The sequence below is a fragment of the Chionomys nivalis genome, chromosome 1 (assembly GCF_950005125.1).
Source record: "Chionomys nivalis chromosome 1, mChiNiv1.1, whole genome shotgun sequence".
NCBI lineage: Eukaryota > Metazoa > Chordata > Mammalia > Rodentia > Cricetidae > Chionomys > Chionomys nivalis.
Genome location: NC_080086.1, coordinates 137,596,297 through 137,610,073, shown reverse-complemented (window position 1 = coordinate 137,610,073; position 13,777 = coordinate 137,596,297). Strand labels below are relative to the sequence as shown.

At 48.7% G+C, this 13,777-nt stretch overlaps 1 protein-coding gene across 6 annotated transcripts in view; it reads right to left on the bottom strand.

Annotated features, from left to right (window-relative positions):
• Nucleotides 1-314: 314 nt before the first annotated feature.
• Nucleotides 315-13,777, bottom strand: part of Dtnb (dystrobrevin beta) — a 204,009-nt gene continuing 190,546 nt past the window's right edge. For 5 of the 6 annotated variants that reach the window (XM_057778220.1, XM_057778241.1, XM_057778250.1 and 2 more), the window contains 4 exons: nt 8,465-8,624; nt 7,432-7,521; nt 1,927-1,962; nt 315-509 (listed from right to left, as the gene is read on the bottom strand). In XM_057778220.1, the coding sequence (XP_057634203.1) occupies nt 1,958-1,962; nt 7,432-7,521; nt 8,465-8,624 (255 nt within the window). In that variant the 3' untranslated portion in view covers nt 315-509; nt 1,927-1,957. The remainder of the gene's footprint in view (nt 510-1,926; nt 1,963-7,431; nt 7,522-8,464; nt 8,625-13,777) is intronic. The other variant, XM_057778256.1, reaches the window with a different exon arrangement.

The window sequence follows — 13,777 nt, the reverse complement described above, 5'->3', positions numbered from 1 at the left end:
GGGGGAGGACACTATTTTTAGCACTGAAGCCAGGGCGTGAATGTCTGTAGAACTGAGCAAGGCCTGCAGCTTTCTTTGCATAGGAGACCTGTTGGTTTTTAAAGGTCAAAGGTAGGAACTTTGTGTGCCCACACCAGGGAGCATACCCTGTGCTGGCCAGATGCCAGGAAGAACCCCATTAGGCCAGGAACACACACGGGCTCAGGCTCGGTGCTTTTTCTTTTCTTTTCCACCTCCTGGTAAATTCCTGATGCAGAGATGACACCATGCCCTGAGGGAGGAATGCAGATGCTAGTGCATGCAGGGCTCACAGGGAGGCCCACCAGCTGGGGCCTCAGGCAGTCCCTCCCCACTTCCCATAGGCTTGGCTCCTCTCTCTGGTGGTGAAGGGAGTCTGGCAGCCTGCAAGCCGGGTCCAGGTGTGCAGCAGAAAGACGGAGAGGAATGTGCCTCTGGGGGAAGACCTTCCCTTGTCTTGTTGGTGCCAGCTTGCTCCTCGGCCTTTGTGCCTGTACAAGACAGACTGTTAGTCACAAGCACACTGGGGGCTCAGGGCAAAGCTGCCAATGGCTGAGAAGCGGCAGATCTGCAGGGAGAGTGAAGGTTGGGGCCTTCAGTTCTTCTCTTTTGGTGGACAGGGCTGGGGGAGGGGGAGGGTGTGTGTCTTCTGAGGTCACTGCTTATGTCACAGGGGTAGGAAGTGCTCCCACTGAATAAAAAAACTGGGTCACAATGGTGGGTTTGGAAGGGGAGGAAGTGTGGTAGAGGAGATGGGCAGAGAATGTAGAGGAAGGGGAGGAAGCCTTCGGCCGCAGAGAGCACGCCACAGTACGCGGGACTTTTCATCTAACTCTACAGCGGCTTCTCGTAACTCCTGGCGTAGGTCAGGAGGTGAGGCAGCAACACCATGTGATTCCAGTCCTGGCACCAAGTTCTCGAGTGTGGGCTTTGGCTCCTTCATGTTAACCAATGTAGCTCACATATCTCTTTTCCATGCAGTCTTTCTTGCCCTACGGACAGAGGGCACCTGAAGGCCTCTGAGTCAGTTCCTGACCTCACCAGCACTGTGTGGCAGTCCGGGCTTGCCACAGGAAGGGCCTGATCTGCATACACTGCAGTACGCTGGTTTTGCCCACCTGCAGCCAGCTTTGCAGACCAAGTGTGCAGGTGGCCTTGCAAGAAGGGTGGGGCCCAGTTCAGCTCTACGGTGACATTCTTAGAAGGTTATCTGAGACAGTTCCTTTTCTGGCTGGTGGTGCCATGGCCCTGGGTTTTCTACCCTGAAGATTTGTAACTGAAAAAGAGGCTCAATTTTTAAAAAAGAAGTGGAGACCAGGCGTGGTAGCACACCCCTTTAGTCCCAGCACTTGGGAAGCAGGGACAGTCAAGCGACACAATGAGACTGTCTTGAAGCACCAATAAACAAACAAACGAAAAAGAAAGCAAACTCGGAAGTTGCATCAAGACTACAGATTTAAAAAAAAAAGATGCGACAGATTCATTCCTTAAGACCAGAAGAGTGTCTTGTCTGTCTGTCCTCTGACTCACTGGCTCTCTGCGGTCCGTGTGACTGGGTAGGGACCACATACATGGGCAGTGTTGAGTGAAAGGATCCCAGAGGAATTTTGGCTGTGGGTAGACAGTGGCTACAGAGGACAGGACAACAGAAGCAGAGGAAGCCCAGGAAGGTGGCTACTCTGCCACCTGCTTCAGTCAGTGCTACTGGTGACGCCAGGCCACAGACACGCAATGTAAGTCAAGCCACTGCCCGGAAACCTGGTGAACAGGTCCAGTGGAGGCAGCTGTGCGGGAGTGGAGGAAAAGGCAGAATTGGTTCTTTCGAGAAAATCCTAACTGTAAGGCTTGCTCTGGCTTGGGGCCTGTGAGGGAAGAAGGAAAGGAGGAAGACGAAGACTCACTACTCACCTGGGCTTCCTGTGTCCGGGCTGCTCCTTGGCTAACCTGTGGCAGCATAGGCAGAAACAATACTGAGGTCACACTCTGGCTCTTCTCCGGCCCCTGGACTTCTCTAAGGGGGCTTCCCTGACCCACCCGGCCCAGGGGCTAGCCTTAAATATCCCTTTCTATTGAGCTTTCCTGCCAGGGATGATGAGGTAGGGCAGTTACTCATAACCCACAACTGACATGGGAATGTTATGAAGAAAAATCAAACCAACTCTAGGGAGCGGCTATGAGGGGCGGGGGAGGGGTAGAGACCAGAGCCTGCATGGTTCTGAAAGGAAAACAAAGTGGAAACAGTTTTGAGCGGAACATTGTTTCTCTATGTTCTGGAACAATTTTGCTAGCCAGCTCCCCCTTGGACATTCTGAGCTCACGTGTGTCCTCAGAGGGGGTTGCTGCTGCCTAGATATGCATCTGCATGTTCAGTGTATAGACTAGATCGCTAGGGGACATTCTGAAGGACACAGGAGCTCTGGAGTGGCTCAGATGAATGTGGAGTACTGGGGCAACCAAAGGAGGTGACAGTCTATGCCTCACTGTGTGGTCTTGTTTTACACAGAGGATAAAGGGGTGCTCAGAGGGAAGGGTACCACAGAGTAGCAGCATCCTTCTCTGGGATTCAGACAGCAAGGATAGGGCAGACAGAGGTGAGAGCTAGGGGTGAATATAGCTTGGAAGCCTGCTTTGGTCAGAGTTCTTCAAAAAGAGCCCATGTGCTATTCATGTGTGCTAAAGACACCATGTGTACTGAGCCGGGAGTTGACTGAGCTATGCTTCTCATGTGAGCCTGACTTCACCCCAAACAAGAGAAATCTTCCTCTGTAAAATTGGTTAGTTATTGATTCTGAATGTCTCCACATTTCGATATCTGCAAGGACTCATACAACGTTTAGAGGCAAGAAAAAACAAACTTTCCTCATCTTGTACCCTGACTCTTTACCCTCTTGCTCTTAGAGATGGCACCTGAAAGCCACAGAAGCTCAGGCATTCTCTCAGTCTCCACACAGACACACAGGCCCTGGGATGTGCACTTAGAGGGATCAAGAGATACTAAGAGCTAGGAGCAAGCATCCAGTCAGACAGAAAGGTGGTCAGCCAGTGACAGAGACAGAGGGCCCTGAGGTTGGGCCAACAGAAACCACTCCAGTTCCTATGGGGGTGGGGGTGGAGTTCATGGCTAAGGCAAGAGTGGAGGGCAAAGACAGGGCTCTAGGCTTGCTTTGGGGGGCGGAGGGAAGCTGAGGAGGGACCTGGAGGTGCTCCTGGAGCAGTGTGCCATGGGAAGGGAGAGCCAAGGCGGCAGCTGCTATGCCTTTAGTAAAAACATTTCCATAGCAATGCTGGAGTTTGGTTGGGGTACAGACATGTGTTTGGGGCGGGTGGGTGTTTACATGAGAGGCACATCTTGGTTTCTCTTGCCTCATGGCCTTCTTATCTGATCCTGGACCCCAGAATGGCTGTTTCTCCTATGACAGCCTGAGGTGTGTGGCCTGGACAGCAATTCCCACAAACTCATGCCCAGTGGCCTATTTCTCCCAGGCCTCGCTTTGGCTTCTATTCTGCACTTAGACAATGTTTTCTCCCGTCTCCTAGGCAACGTCAGTGCCCTCGCTGACAAACTCCTTGCCCCTAAGTCTGCAAACGCTCTCTCTTATCCGTACCATCCCAGGGGCTAAATGGCACCACAGAGCCACTGTCCTGAGAGGGTTCCCACTTGTTCCCCCTTGACTGCCTTACACCTCACTGGGGCTTCCCCACTTCGCTTGGTCTAATTGTTCTGCTTGGACTAAAACACTGGCTTGGAGTTGGAAACTCCTGGAGTTGAGTCCAGGTCTTGCCATTTATTAACCTGCCCAGTTGACGAACCTCGGAGAGCCTTGTCTAGAATTCTTCCCCCAGGGCTGTGTGACAGACCTACCTCCAGGTCTAGCAGGAAGCCAGGAGGCAGCACGGGTCTCTCTTCACCTCCTGAGGCTGGTAGACCACTCCCCCTCATTTAAGGCTATCATGTCGCCCTGATCCTTTCCTTAGGTTCATTCACTGTCATTACTAGATGACAGGCACTGTTCCCGACACTGGGAATACATCACCAACAGCAAAGGCCAAAATCTCTGCCTTAGGGAGTTTACGTTCCGGAGAAAAACAACATATTAATATATGATAGATAGAACTGGAGACTCTCAAACGCCTCAAGAGGATTTTGTTATCTGCTTAATAAATAAAACTGAAAGATGACAAGAGCATGAAGCTTGGTACATTACACAGAGAGTCTAAGAAGGCATTATTGTCCTTCACCAACACCTTCCTTTCTCGCTTTATTCTTCCAGGAAGTCATCTATTCCAACCTACAAGTCTTTTCCTTTTCAGGAGTCTTAGTACTATTTGCTATACATCTAGTGGTTTGGTGTGTTTTGTTTTGTGACAAAGTTTCTCTGTGTAGCTCTGGCTCTCCTGGAACTTGCTCCGTAGACCAGGCTGGCCTCAAAATCGTAGATCTGCCTGCCTCTGCCTCCTGTGTGCTGGGATTAAAGGTGAATGCCAACACACCCAGATTCAATGGTGTTTTCTTGTGAGGCAAGGCTTCATGTAGACCACACTGGCCTCGCGCTCACTTTGCAGCAGAGAATGAGCCTGAATCTCAGATGCCCCTGTCTCCACCTGCTAAGCACTGGGATTACAGGCATGCCCCTGCTCCTGTGGTCTATGTGGTGCGGGAGTCTAGCATGGGCTTTAGGTGTGTCGGGTGAGCAAGCCCCAGCCAACATTTAATACTTTCTGATCCACCTCTTCTGCTGCTCTGTCTTCTCCCACACTTCCTCTGCATGTCTCAGTTGTGCTTCTCCAACGAGACCATCAACCCTGTGAAGAAGGGCGATGTTCTATGACTCATTTGCATCCCAGCGTGTGAGTATCGCCCGGCTTACCACCTGTGGGCACACCTCAGAGGCAGCTGGGGGAACAGGCAAGAGGAACTGAGGGGGCTGCAGACTTGGGGAGGGAGTATTAGAAGAGAGGCGGGAACAAAGGAAAAAGAAGGAGCTTGGGCTCCCATTCAGACCAGGGGTTCTGTCTTTCTCATCCTGCATCTCTTCTTCTTTCTCTGCACCTTCCTCTACTGTGGAAACAAGTCCAAGGAGGCCAGTGACTGTTTGGTCTAGTACCAGTGGGGGAGGCTGGAGGCCTGAGGCAGAGACCTAATGCAGCAAGCAGCCTCCAGGGTGTATAAATGTCCTTGACCATGCCCAACAGCTCCACACCCTGACAATGCTTGATTGGAACCCCGCACATCCATGAAGCAGAGGGCATGATGTCATTGGCTGGCATATTTGACACATGTTAAAGGGATTGGGTAGAATCTCCTAGAAGAGAAAACTTGGGAGTTACCACATTATCTACCACTAAACACTCTAAAGGAGGCCTGGAGAGGAAGTCTGGACTTAGGGCGGCTTTAGGAGGGAAATAACCCATGATAGAAAGGAAGATTTCAGTTCCCTAATAAGGAAGAAATCTCCAGTGATTAGACCTGGCTATACATGAGCTCCCTGGAAATATTCAAACTGGAGGATTTTAAATTGACAGCAAACTCAATGAAATATCTTTAAGATCCTTTTGAACTCTAGGATTCCATTAGTTGAAAATATTTTTTGGAAGACGGGGAAGACAAACTATAGATGTGCGTCCTATGCAGGCTGCAGGTGTATGAAAAGCCGACCTGGATACCCACTCGTAACCTAATAAAGGCCATGAAGCCACTTCAAGGGAGTCACCATGCGTCTCCCATCCACTGAGGAACAGGGTTTATCTCTGTATTTAACAAGGGTGCTGGGTCATGTGTGCATTTGTCTGTGTCAGATATAGGCATCTGTGCTTGGGAAAAGGAACCTCACAGAGACTGCCCTGTAGTCTGTCCTGGGTCAGCTCAAAGCCCTGGCTCCATGTTTCTCTACACCCAGGCTCTAGAACTAGCTTTGCCTCTGCGTGTTGTGTGACTGCAAGCAAGTAATTTTTCTAAAAGATCCACATTTCTAAAGCAAGGAGGTTGTACAACAGGATCACTAGTACACCTAATACACCTAAATGACGCAATTTTATTAAAACCAGTTTTCCATATTGGCTAATGTTCTTGCCCCGTCCCCCCCACCATATGGCCTAGGTGGGCTTTGAATTCATAAGCCTCCCAAGTATTGGGGATGGCAGGCATGCACTGCCATGCCTGATCAGTTCCTGTCAATCGAGTTACATTCCCATTCTTGAGTGCTGAGCTTGTGAGTCGCTCGTTTTGCATAAACTCTAACTGTACTTTCTCTGCATGTCCTAATAATCCCTAAGAAAATCCCTCTGAAACACCAACTGAAACCTATCAGGGAGCTATATTCGAGAAAAGGTTTTCTAATCAGCTGTGAGGTCATCCTGAGGTCACCCATCCCCAGCTCTGTGCATGCACAGTGAGGGCTGGGCTTCGGTGTGGGCATGAGAAACAGGATGAGAGAGGGTGAGGGCATCATATCGCCTGTGGCAGAATGGGTGCCGGACCTGAGCTGGGAAAGCCAATCAGGCCACAAGTGTAATCTCTTCTGAAGGAAAACAGAAGGACTTGAAGGCTGAGGTGTGGAAAAAATGACAGCCCAAAAGGAGATGCTTTCCCCTGCTGCAAACACCCTGGGCGTGCCTTCCTCAGGACTGTCTGAACGGTCCCTGGAAACCCTGCTCTGTGTTTTTGTTTGACAGCCCTGCCAGAGGCCACTGCAGAGTTCTTACAAGTACTGCCTTGGGTAAGAAAGGACACAGACGGGCGCGCCTTCGGTGTGAGTGCTGCAGCACTGGGGATAACAGCTTTCTGAGGAACGCCAAGGCTACAAAGTAACTCCTAAGCACTGAGTGGCTATATCCCTGATGGAGCTGTGGGATACTCGGTGGTTTTGTGGGAAAACACTGTGAGGCAGAGGACCCTGGGAAGCCACTGCACTGGCTGAGTCATAGAGAGATGGAGAGAGAAGTCACATAGTACCAAAGGTGAAGAATGGAGGGAGCGGCAGCTGGGATCTTCAGGTGAGATCAGAGCCTGGTCACGGACAAAAGGAGAAGACAGGGTTTCTAAACATAATCAAACAGCAGGAAGCCAGAGGGCGGCTGGAATAGAGACAGGTGGCTTGTGCTGACTGCTGCCACATCCAGGATAGCTTCAGAATGAGGCGACGGCCCCTAGGGAAAGAGACTGTGGACAAAGTGTAGGTGGAGACAGGGAGTGAGGCGGGGATCTGGCTGTACTGAGAAGCTGTGTCTGCTCCTTCAGACTGTTCTTAATATAAACTGTGATCACGTGTGGGAGGGAGGCACCGGGTGAAGATCCTGTGTGCTCCTAGAAGGAAAAATGGAGTGGCAGGAAGGGCTGTGTACCCGGTGGTAGGAGAGGGAAGGAAGATGTGGGCACAGGGGAGGTGGAGACTGGTGGGGAGCTCTGGGCTTCACCTGAATGAAGCTCCTTCACCAGGGACGACATGGTGTTGGTGATGGAGTCAGCAGCCACCAGCAGGTCATTGCGGAGGTTCCTCCTTGTACCTGAGAAGTCAGAGCAGATGCAGTGCAGATGGGTGAGCATGGAAAAGGGCGCCGAGAGATGCCCCAGGCAGTGCGGCCCTGGAACCCGGGTGCAGAGGTGACTAGGGAAGGTGGGACTGCTGCAGGTCTGCAGGCTCCTGGAACATCCGTCTTCTCCACCAGGAGAGCAGGAGCCTGGCAAGTCCAATGCTTTGAAGGCACCGCAGCAGAGTTCTGGCTTAGTGTTGCCCCCACCAAGTTCCTCAGTCTCAGGGTGAGGGGCTCAGTTCTCTAACACCACTGCCTCCCATTTCCTTGTCCCCATTCCCTCCCCTCCAGACTCCCTTGCCCATTATTTAAGATTGTAGGTCCCTGCCGGGCGGTGGTGACACACACCTTTAATCCCAGCACTCGGGAGGCAGAGGCAGGCGGATCTCTGTGAGTTCGAAACCAGCCTGGTCTACAAGAGCTAGTTCCAGGACAAGCTCCAAAACCACAGAGAAACCCTGTCTCAAAAAACCAAAAAAAAAAAAAAAAAAAAAAGATTGTAGGTCCCTGGTTCCTCAGTCAGCCGCTGTTGCAAGTGCACGCTTACTGATCTTTGGCATGCTTAGGTCCTATGGAAATCACCTCTTTTCCTGTTCTTACTTATTCTAAGGACCTTCAGGGACAAATGTGTGAGGAGCGAAGTCCAAAGGGCAAGGCAAGTCCTTCAGTCTAGAGTTCAGAACCCAGGAGGCCAGTTGTCTTCACACACATGCCTGCAGACCTCCCATGGAAGACCAGCCTATCATGGAGAAGGACCCAGCGTATAACTTATTTATACTGTGAATCTGATTACTAAGGCCACGTTATCTGATCCTCCAAAGTCAAGAGCACAAAAGGAAAGCTGGAAAAATCCTGACAGGGATCCGGTATATGACTTCAGCCCCTCAGCTCTCCAAAGACTTGCCTGGAAACTCACCTTGTGCAAAGGCCTCCTGTACGTCTCCTCCAACTCCACTCAGTGAATCCTGTGGGCCGTGGGTAGGGGTGGAGCCTGCGGACGTGGAACGCACTGGCATGGGCATAGGGCGGCCACCTCCATGAGTGGGTGATGTGTGAGGTGACCCTGTGGCTTGAGCCTGGGAGGATGGGAGAGAAAACATGTCATTTTGGGTGTCCGATCTCTCTAACAAAAGAGGAAAGCACTTCCCAGCCAGGACCATGCTTAAAAAGAAATGGCCAGGACTCAGAAAAGGAAGAGGAAGAAGAGGGAAGAGGGCAGTGTGGGAGTAAGAGCATTTTAAGAACAGGCTGAGACCTCGCACTTAGGAGGCAGGAGGATGGCTGGGAACTTAAAAGGCTGGGCTACAGAGAAAGTTCAAAACTATGGGGTGAAAATCAAAACCAAAAGAAGAGGCTGAGAGAGGTTGGAAGCATGTGGCAAGGAGAAAGGCTGCATCCAGGAGGATCCAAGAAGGAAAAAAATTAACAAAAAAAACCCCACAAAGACCCTCGTGTTTGCATGTCAACATTCTGTACCCATCCTCATCTGATCCCACAAGATCCTGTGGGTAGAAACTGCCCATCTTTTAATATAACTTTTATAGATGAAAATCAAGATCACGTGTGAGGCTTCTCAAGCGTGTGTGGGAGGAAGCACAGCTTGCCAGGGGCCGTGGCAGAAGAACCCTTCCGCTCCGCAGCTGTACAGCAGCCTTCCTTCTCATGCTCGAGATCCCACCCCAGTAGCCGCGGTCAGAGGCTCAGCTGTAGAGTGCTTCCTCGGCCTAGCCAGCAAAACTGCCACGCCTGCTCAGGGAGGTCTGTTTGGGTAGCCAAGGACCAGGAGAGAGCGGCCACATGCTCACTGGAGGGGGACCTTCCTCACGAAAGCCTGGTATAGTTCTGGATTTTTCCCCCCAAGCTGATCATTTATTCCTCTCCCCCTCCCTATGTCTTGACAGGGTCTCTTCTATATAGATAGCCCTGGTTATCTTGGAACTATGACGCCCAGGCTGGCTTTAAACTCACAGAGATCCGCCTGCCTCTGCCTCGCGAGTTCTGGGATTAAAGGTGTGCGCCACCACCGCCCAGCTATTCATTACTCTTAAAGGTTTATTTTTGACTGGACTCAGATTTGGAAGTAAAAGTTCTTGGTGAGGATAGCCTATAGCTCTTGGCAATCTGTTCCTGGTATTTCTCTTTGGCCTCTTTCATTCTCTTGGCCAAAAGCTCAGCATGTTCGGGAACCTCCTTATCTTGCTTAATATATTGTTTCTTCAGAGTGTTTGTGCTGCAGGATACATGGAGTAACAAGGTGCTGAATCTTGGGTGCACTGGTCCTGGGCTTCTTACCTCCTTTGTTTAAGGGATTTCTGACAACATTGGCGGACATCATCTTTCTTTAAGTTTTCAGATTCTGCTAGCTCTTTTGGGTCCCAACCACCGAGGCACAGTAGTGTCTGTCAGTCCAGGAATGTCCTTCTCTTAAAAAAAACCAAGCTGAGAACACTCCGAACGGAGGTGCACTTTCCCTCTCAAGTTCTCCTGGGTCTGGAACAAGAATGCCACTCACTCCACCGTGGGAAAACCTTATTTGTTGTTCACCCAGGGCATCAGCAGCTACTTCTGCGGCCATGCACTTCTTGCAGAAACATCCACGTTTGTGTTCATTGTACACTTCACTGTTTCTGATGGCCAGAGGTTGGGAAAGAGATGTTCACTTTCATCTTGACAGGGCTGAACCCCTAAGAGGTAGCTTGGAGCAACGGGGTGTGACAGTTAAACTCCTCGGGGGCAGTTCCCTGACCCAGCGTGGTCAGGTCGGTGGATTTTGTGGGAGCAAAACTGGGAGAATAGAAGTGACAATGAGCACAAGTTCCTGCGAATTCCCCCGGGGATCTAGCCCAGAAACGCCACACAGGCAGAATATGCCCCAGACGAGCTGCCTGGAGGGACGCACAGTGCCTGCCCTCCTGTGCAGCTGTGTGGGTGCTGAATGGACTATTTTGTTTTCTATTGCTCCTATTTTCTAGGTTTGTTTTCTAAGATATGGCCTCAACTTAAAGATCCCCCTGCTGCGGCTCCATGCTGGGATTTCAGGAGCATGCCACTCTGCCCTGTTCTCTGTGATTCTTGCTGAACCTTTGTGTGTGGGTGTCTCACGTACCCTAGGCTGGCCTTGAACTTGCTATCACTGAGGACAGCCTTGGACTCCTCTTCCTCCTGCCTCTAGCTCCCAAGTACTGGGATTACAGGAATACTGTAATGCCAGCTCTGTGTGCTTTAATTAAGAAATATAAAAGCTCAGAAAATGACTGAGTATAATACCATCAGTCACCCCAAATGAATAATTACATACAATTTATTTTAATCTAAAATAGTACAGACAGACTTGAAGATTCCTTTACCACTAATTCTTCACAGGGTCAGTACCTTCATTTTCCCTTTGGAAACTTCCTGTTTTTCTTACCAGAGATTTTGGTGTGGAACTGTTTTTAAGCCCATGTATTATATTCATGAAAATGAGTATAACATTTTCATGCTTTTAAATTATGTATGAATGGCTTGAACTACAATAATTACTTTTAAATTTGCTTTTATCACTTAGCATACTCTTAGAGAGTGAGCCATGATACAAATAAGTATGAATTTAGACCCTTAGTTCACATCACATTAAAAAGACAAAGCACCAGGTAGGAGTAGTGCACCTCTTTAATCCCAGCATGTGAGAGGCAGAGACAGGTGGCTCTCTGAGTTCAAGGCCAGCCTGGTTACAGAGTGAGTTCCAGGGCAGCCAGGAATAAACAGAGAAACCCTGTCTTGAACAACCAAATCAAACCAAACCCAAACACCCCAAACCAACGGAAGAACCTCAAAATGAAGCATAGTAAGTATTAAAGCTAATATTTCATAATTTCTCAAAGAAGGCAAAGAAAATCTTATGCAAAGGCTTCTTGGACATAATACCCAAATCATTATGTTTAAAAGAAAAAAAAAGGGGGGGGGGCGCTGGAGAGATGGCTCAGTAGTTAGGAGTGCTGGCTGCTCTTCCAAGAGGTCCTGAGTTCAAATCCCAGCAACCACATAGTGGCTCACAACCGTCTCTAATGGGATCCGATGCCCTCCTCTGGTGTGCAGGCACACGTGCAGATGGTGCACTCATACACACAAACAAATCTTTCTAAAAAAAATTCACTTAAAAAGAAAAGAAAAGAAAGGAATAAATTGTTTTGTTTTTTAATGTGTGTGTGTTTATGCTGCACAGAGAAGCCAGAGAGCAGTATTAGGCACCTTCTACAGTTACTCCCCACCTAGTTTTTCTTAAGATCTATTTATTTTCATTTTATGTGTATGGGTGTTGTGCCTGCATGTATGTGGGTCTGTATGCCACATGTCTATCTGGTGCCCAAAGATGAGTCAGATCCACTGAAACTGGAGTTACAGATGGCTGTGAGCTGCCATGTGAGTGTTTGGAATTGAACCCAGGTCCTTTGGAAAAGCAACCAGGTTTTTTGTTTGTTTGTTTAAGACAGGTTTCTCTGTGTATCCCTGGCTGTCCTGGAACTCACAAAAGATCCGCCTGCCTCTACTTCCCAAATGCTGAGACTGTAGGTATTTCTCACCACATCCAGCATGGCCATGGCTTTCAAACACTGAGCTATCTCTCCACTGTCCACCTGAGATGGGGGTCTCTCACTGAAACTGTGGTTCACTGATTAGGTTAGTCTAGCTGGCCAGCAACTCCCAGGAGTAGCCTTATTTCTGCATCCCCAGTGCTGGGACTACAAGTGTGTGCCACCATGTCCTTATTCTTTCAGGCTAAGTGCTTTTTAACAAGCCATCTCCTTAGCCCATAATAAATGAGCTTTTTAAAAATTAAGTTAGAGACTTTTACCAAAATATCCAGAAGAAGTTTCAAACGTTCTTATCACAGGAAATTATTATCTGCTTATAATGATAGCTATCCTAGTTAATTGATACAATATATAAATTAGATCAGGCTATACTGCAGAGAGATGTAAAATTATCATCTTTTGATTAAAAAAAAACCTTTGTTTTCAAAGTAAGTCATTAAACTCCATAAGAAGGGATCAACTAAAAAATGGTTCAACTATAAATAAATAAAACTAGACTAGCACTGGGGAGGCAGAGGCAGGCAGAACTCTGAGTCTGAGACCAGCCTGGTCTACATAGTGACTTCCAGGCCATCCAGAGCTAAAAAGAAAGATCTTGCCTAAAAAACAAAACAAAACAACAACAAAAAAAACCAAAACAAACAAAAAAAGCTTGAGACAAGAGAGATCTCGGTGTTGGTTGTGCCAGTAACCCCAGACCTTTGGAGGGAGAGGCAGCCGGGTGTGGGGTTGGAGACCAGCCTCAGCTATACCAGGAGCTCCAGTCAGGACCACCAGGGCTGCCTGAGATCCTGTTCCAGCAGTCACAGCTGGAGAGATCACTGCTGTCAAAGAACTGGCGTTTGGATCCCTGCACCTACATCAGATGGCTCCGAGGGAACCAGCGCCCACTTCTGGCCTCCATGGGCCTGTGTGCGCATACACACATAAAATAATAAAATAATTTAAGTGAAAAACAACAATGAAAGAGAGTGAAAGGAAGACATAAAGGGAGAAAAGTCTCAGGATGACATATCTGATAAGAGGCCTTACCTCTCACATACAAAGAACTCTCCCGACTCAGTCATAAAAGGACAGATGATCTAATTACAAAACGAGCAAAAGATCAAGAAGATAATTCTCTAAAGATACAAAATAGTACAACAGGCATGAAAAAGACCTTCGATGGCACTGAACACTAGGGAAAGAAATGAAGAAACGATGAGAGACCACTTTACACCCATTAGGATGAATTCTACAGAAAAGATAAGTGCCAACAAGAACGTCGAAGAGACTGGAATCCGCAGGCAGTGCCAACAGGAGCGTAACATGATGCAGCTGCTTTGGAAAATGGCCTGGATGCTCCTCAAAGGTCTGAGTACCACATAACACAGCAATTCCATTCTCAGGTATATTCCCATCCAGGAGAAATGAGAACGTGTTTGAACAGAAGTCAGTGTCCAGATGTGCACAAGAACACTAACACAGCCAGAGTGGAAACAACTCAGACGTCAACTGGGGAATGCCTTAAATAAAACGAGCTATAGCCAGACAATGGAATAGTATTAGGCAATAAAAAGGAACAAAGAACTGATGACATCCACATATTGTGAAAACATTTTGCTAAGTGAAGGAAGCCATTAACAAATGAACACATATTCTAAATTTACATAAAA